Source organism: Phalacrocorax carbo, chromosome 17 (genome assembly GCF_963921805.1).
Source record: "Phalacrocorax carbo chromosome 17, bPhaCar2.1, whole genome shotgun sequence".
Taxonomy (NCBI): Eukaryota; Metazoa; Chordata; class Aves; order Suliformes; family Phalacrocoracidae; genus Phalacrocorax; species Phalacrocorax carbo.
The window spans coordinates 4217868-4223867 of NC_087529.1; the positions used below are offsets into that span (position 1 = coordinate 4217868).

The 6000-nt window shown below is 34.9% G+C and overlaps 1 protein-coding gene across 2 annotated transcripts in view; it reads left to right on the top strand.

Annotated features, from left to right (window-relative positions):
• BRIP1 (BRCA1 interacting helicase 1) overlaps positions 1–5381 on the top strand; it is a 64400-nt gene extending 59019 nt beyond the window's left edge. For both annotated transcript variants that reach the window (XM_064468336.1, XM_064468337.1), the window contains exons 18-20: positions 421–503; positions 2201–2527; positions 3283–5381. In XM_064468336.1, coding sequence (XP_064324406.1) covers positions 421–503; positions 2201–2527; positions 3283–4154 — 1282 coding nt within the window. In that variant the 3' untranslated portion in view covers positions 4155–5381. The remainder of the gene's footprint in view (positions 1–420; positions 504–2200; positions 2528–3282) is intronic.
• Positions 5382–6000: the final 619 nt, after the last annotated feature.

Consider the following 6000-nt stretch of genomic DNA (forward strand, 5'->3'; position numbering starts at 1 on the left):
TCTAACAACCAAATTATGAACTCAACGGTATTGCTCATGGCTTTGATCTGTAGCATTATTCATTTCATTACTAAAGAGAGTTAGGAACAACATGCAGTTTAGAAACAAAAGAGTGCATAGTTATTTAAAAAAACTACTTGCAGTTGTATCGGTCTCTCTTCTTTTCCTTTACAATTTCACATGTTCTCCTTTCAGTATTTATACTGCCCAGTGAAGAGTGGAAAACACTCAAGAACCAAATGGAAATAAAGCTTCCATGACATCCATAACAACTCTTGGTGCAAGACAGTAGAAAAGCACTTCCTCTATATTTTGACATATTCTAGCTGACTCATTGCGATCCCTGTTGTCTGATCCCCACAGGTTTTTACTCTGCACAGTCTAATTACATATGCACTCTTTTTTGTTGCTCACTTATAGGTGTATAAGACATAGGAATGACTGGGGTGCTCTTATTTTAGTTGATGACCGCTTCCGGAATAACCCTAATAAGTACATAACTGGTAAGCCGTAAAAATCTTTCTGGGAAAGTCCCTTATATTAACAAATAGTGAAAAATCGAGATTACAGAAATATGGTTATACAAATACAGGTAAGTAGGAAGAGTCACAATGAAATATATCCTTTGAACTCAAATTGTGCAGTTGAAACTGAAAACTCTAAAACAGTGCCCTGGTATATTGCTAGTTCATTAAACACACTGAAACATGCTGATACCAACGTTCGGTCAATTTAATCGGTTTCCCCTTTTGGATACACGGATAATGATATAGAAGTTTCAGTGTGCAGAGTTTGAGACTTCTTTCTTAAAATGGGACCTATGAAAACTTAAGGACTCTTAAACTTTCCATATTAAATATATATAATGTATGTATACATATGCATTATATGTATATGTGTGTATTAAAAAAAGTTACTAGATTTGTATTTGGACTTTGGATAAGTCTCTAGTGGATGTGTATTTTCTGCCTATAAGGAGCTTTAATGATTAGGGTTGGCAGTCTGAATTTAGCATTGTGGGGGTTTAGGTAAGAACAGGGAAAGGTTGTGCCATTTGGAACCGCCGAATGCTCAATACTCAAGAAGTATTTTCTGTTTATAGTTTTATACTGGCTAGATATAAATGTAGATAAAACAAAACAGGTCATGCACACTGCCTTAATAAATAAATAAAAATTTAAAAAAATTAAAAAAGAAATTGCTTAGGAATGCATTATATATCTTTGTTCCTGCCCTGTTTAGAAGAGATGGGCAAAAAGATGAGGTAAACAGACAATGTTGCAGTCTAGTCAGCAGGTGGAGCTCAGCTGCCGTGGTACAAGTCAAACGGCTTTTCTGACATGTCTGTTTGTGCTAAAAGTACATGTAAATTATCTAAGTAAACAGAAGTAATTCATATAGTAATACAAATAAGCTCTATGTCCCAGGCTTGATAAGATTAGTACTTTTTCTAAAAAGTAAAACTTCACAGAAGAATCAAGTTTCTGTTGGTTTAATTATTATTAAAAGAATATTTAAATGGGTTTAAACACACTTTTAAAAATCATGAAAGTCAGTTTTTATTTCACTCTTGTGTGTTCCAGCAGCGTCTAAACAGCTGTTATGCTCCAGACATCTGGTATTTGAGAATTTAAAAAATTATTTGTATAAGAGCATGTTTTATTATATTTTAGCTATTGGGCAGTTGTGATTCTTTCTGAATATCTGAGTTACTGTTACTTAATCAGTAATAAAGTTATGAAACCTTCATTGTATTATAATTTTTAGAATTGGGCAAAGTCTAGCCTACAGACCCTGTCAGGGTGCCAATAAATAGCTGTACTCTTGCTAAGTTGCTTTTCATAATTCACAATAACAAGCAAAATGATCACCCAGGCGTAAAAGAAGTATAACGATGTTTTTGCAACGCGGCAGTTTTAGCTTAAAAAAAGTATTAGTAAAAAAGGTAAAGGTCTTTTAATAAAAAAGAATTATATGGTTAGTATTACTCATCAAAATACTACCGTTGATTAAACCAAGTTCCCGGCCCTGGAAAGGAAGACACCCATTATCTTACTTTCATGGGCAACTTCTTGAAATCTTTATGAATCTGTGCATACACATGTAGAAGTATCTGCAATAGGATACTGTTTCTGATACTAAAGAACTGGTATAGATGGTGTAGTTTTGTAGTAACGCACTTTTTCCTTTTTTTTTTTAGGATTATCTAAATGGATTCGTCAACAAATCCGGCACCATGAAAATTTTGGTAGTGCCCTTGAATCCTTGCATGCGTTTGCTATAAGAAACCAAAAAAGCATTGATTGTTCATCAGAGTGCAGCAGCGAATTTCTCCATGTACCTTCAAATTCAAAAGACCCGTCACAAGCCTCTCAACAAGAGGCGACTATTCATCTCTCACCAGATGTTCCTGCTAAAAGTGAGGAGCAAAATTTGGTTTCAGAAAATAATTTTAATACAACCATCAGCTCAGCTAATCCTACAGCACCAAACCAGCCAAGTAACATCAGGGCAACAACGAAACAAAGTACGTGCATCTTCTGTGGAAAAAAATTAACAATTTTAAATGTGAACTTGCATCTTTTTTGGAAGAAACGCATGGTTTTTAAAATTACAGAAGTGCTATAATGGAAATGATCATTATTCAGAGATGTGTATGAGCTGTGCTCAACAGACTGAAATTAATTGTCGTTCCATCTGGTTGTCTTAAAACAGTTGATAGTGTTTGATAAGTTTATAGTGCTATCAAAAATGTTTTCCCTTAAATTTCTTTTTCCACTGAAAACTATGAAGATAATTTAAAATACATTTGAAACACACAAAGGTAAGCATTATTACAAGACGAGTGCCTTGGTTCAAGCTACATCTGTTATTTAGACATTGCTGTGAGACACCTTTGATATAATCTCTTCCAGTACCAGCTTTACAAGTTACTATCTATCCATTCCTAAATTTTAGGAAAGCTTATGGCTTCATTTAAGGGGAGAAAGATGTAAATAACATAAGAGCACAATAATAAGAAATTACAAATTTAAATGCAGTCATTCTTTAACTGGCATATGTAAAGTTGGAATAATCTATTCATTTAATTAAGACAATTCATGTGCATAGATAGTTGTAACATCTGGGCTTTTGTTTGTGTTGGATCTTAATGGGTATTATAAAATAACTGTAAACCTAATAAAACAGTGGTAATTTTGATGAGCTAAACATGCCATAAATCAGCGGGGGGAAGGCGTATACAATTAACTAATGTTTTGTGATATTTTTTTTTTTCACAAGGTGGCCAGAAAGTTGATGTAGAGAGCCATTCTCACCACGTAGCACAAAGAAGAAACCATATGGACTCCACACCCAAAATGTCAGCAACTAAAATAGAGAGAGGAAAACAGGATGGTTGGACTAATGCTGATCTTACAAAAGAACATTGCTGCTTTAAACCACTGACTTCTACACCTTTGCCTGTAGCCAAGAACTGTGTGTCCACAGCTAGTAGCAAACAAAAGAATGTGAACACGGCTTGTGAACTTATTGATAGTGTAAATCAATGCCGGTCATCATTAATTTCAGAACACAAGCCAAGTGTACCAGAATCATGTTTGGAAACAACTAATTTTTCAGTTAAAAATACTGAGGCTCCAGTTGCTGAAGAGCATCCTGATAAGCTGCAGCTTCAAGTTGAGCCCTGCAGTGAGTTTCCTTCAGCGGGAGGGAAGCCCGAACTTCCAATGTTAAACATATTGGATGAAGACGAAGATGAGGATGAGAGTATCTTCTTCACACCAGAACTCTATGATGATGTAGAATCAGAGGAACAGAAAATCAGACCACTGGTTCCAACCTGCAATGCAAATGAGAATCAGACTGAATGTGGAAACTCCACAGTCGCTGATGATCTTTTTGCAATCAACACGTCAGAAAGACTAAGTGTGACTAAAAAAATGATTGATGATGATGGCAGAAGCACAAGTTTACATGAAATAATGCAAAATGAGGGGAGTAAGAATAGTGCAGTTCATAATGTAGAGATGACTAGTGAAATAAAAGCAGAGCAGATAGCAGCTCAAGAGATGGACACCAAAAAACAGAAAATCAGTCTTTCCAGATCACGAAATAAAGGTGTGTCTTTTCTATTGAACAATAGTAGCACATAGTGACAGCTTCTACAGGAAACTTGGTGAGCAGCCATAGGGAGCCAACATAGCCTTACTGTAGAGCAGTGGTGGCTTTCTAGTTCTCATTTAATATATGCTACTATCAGACTTGATTTTTCTTTCGTTTTTACTGTGAAAGTTATGCAACATGCAGTTTTCTATAGATATAATTAAGATTCTTTATCCTAACTGTGTGGCAGAAGGACATCATGTGTGGAAATCCTAGATAGAAGCCCAAGTAGCATTTGACTTGTAATCATCGGCTGAGGATGTTTATCTATTACAGATTTAATTAATCTGCCATTAAATACAATCAAACAATTGGATTTTTTTCTGAGAAAGCAAAACGCCCATATAATTGAATTATGGGTTTCTGCATTTGTTAGGGGTTTGGATTTTTTTTTTTCAGTTAAATATGTAGAACAGCATCTTTGCAGATCAAGTGATATAGTAGGTAGAGCCTAGGTACTGGAACAGCTGTGTTCTTCACTACTCTGTTTCCCTGCAATGTCTTCTGTCAAAATGTCTGTCAGAAGCTGTGTAGTAGTAGTAGTATAGTATTGGAACATTTTGATATTTGATGATGATGAGAGGCTTCTTCAGAGGTCTTTATTTGTTTTATATAAAAGTTGAAGTTTCTTTAAACTTTTTGAGAGGATCTAATTTCTTTTGGTCAGATTCTGTACGTATTCATAGCAAAATGTGTACTCATTTGTATGTCCTACAAACACATTTTCTATGCAATATATAACAATGTAAATTTGTACATAAAGATCTTTAAATCTTCCTCAGTCTTTCTTTGAAGTATTTTAAACATTTCTTTCACTTATTGCAATCAAAACGCCTAGGGTTTTGCTGTAACAAAACATACTATGCCTGATTTTTCAAGAAAGGGTTGTGCATTTCCATCATGTATTAATATTAAGATGCAGGATTTTTACAGTCTTAAGATTGGTTCATAGGTATTGATATATTTTGACTGAAAGCGGAGATGAAATTAACTGCTCATTTTCCATAGAAGTTCATCTCAATAACATTCTGACCTCTACAGAGCTGTGAATGTGTTCATGTCAATAGGATTTAAATTGTATCCTTTCTTTACGCAACAAATACATCTTTATAGAATTAGATACTCTGCTTGCAAGAATACTGTTTAATTTCTTTAACAGGCATTATCTTGCAGTACTGGGTGTAGGGCATTTGGTTAAACTTTTTGTTATACAGATACCACGTAAGGATCATGTTTTCTTGGTTTACGTTTCCTGGTATTTGCTTCATCATTGGATGCTGATGGTTTTGAACTGGTTGATAGGGCAGAAGCAAGCTCTAATATTGACAGCCATTTAAACATATGACACACCTAAAGATGAAAATACTTAATTTAGATTTTAAGTAATTGATTGACTGTCAGGACTTAGTAGGTTGCGCATGGTTCTGTTTGTAACTAGCTTCTGGACTAGAACTGTCCAGTATCCCACAGCAAATGCTGAGGCAGCCTGCAGCAGGTGGTTGTCAGCTACACTCCCAAGAGATCCTCAGAAGTCTGGAATAGCTCAGTTTTCCTAAAACAAATCATCTGTACCAAACCGCTTTTATGTTTAGTTATATCTAAATAGATACTAGAAATCACTTAAGCTTTGTGACTTGTCTGCTTGTCTGATAGACCACTATCCCTTATTTGTCTTTCAGAAGATTTGTCTGTCTTTAAATCCGAAACATTAAAAAAAAAAAAAGAAAATCCACCTTCCTTTCCTTATCTGGAGCAGATTGTTCCTTTCTTGATCTTGTGTGGCATCTTACTTTGATTAGAAATCCTTTAAGACATGGCCTTCTTTGTGTCAAATAT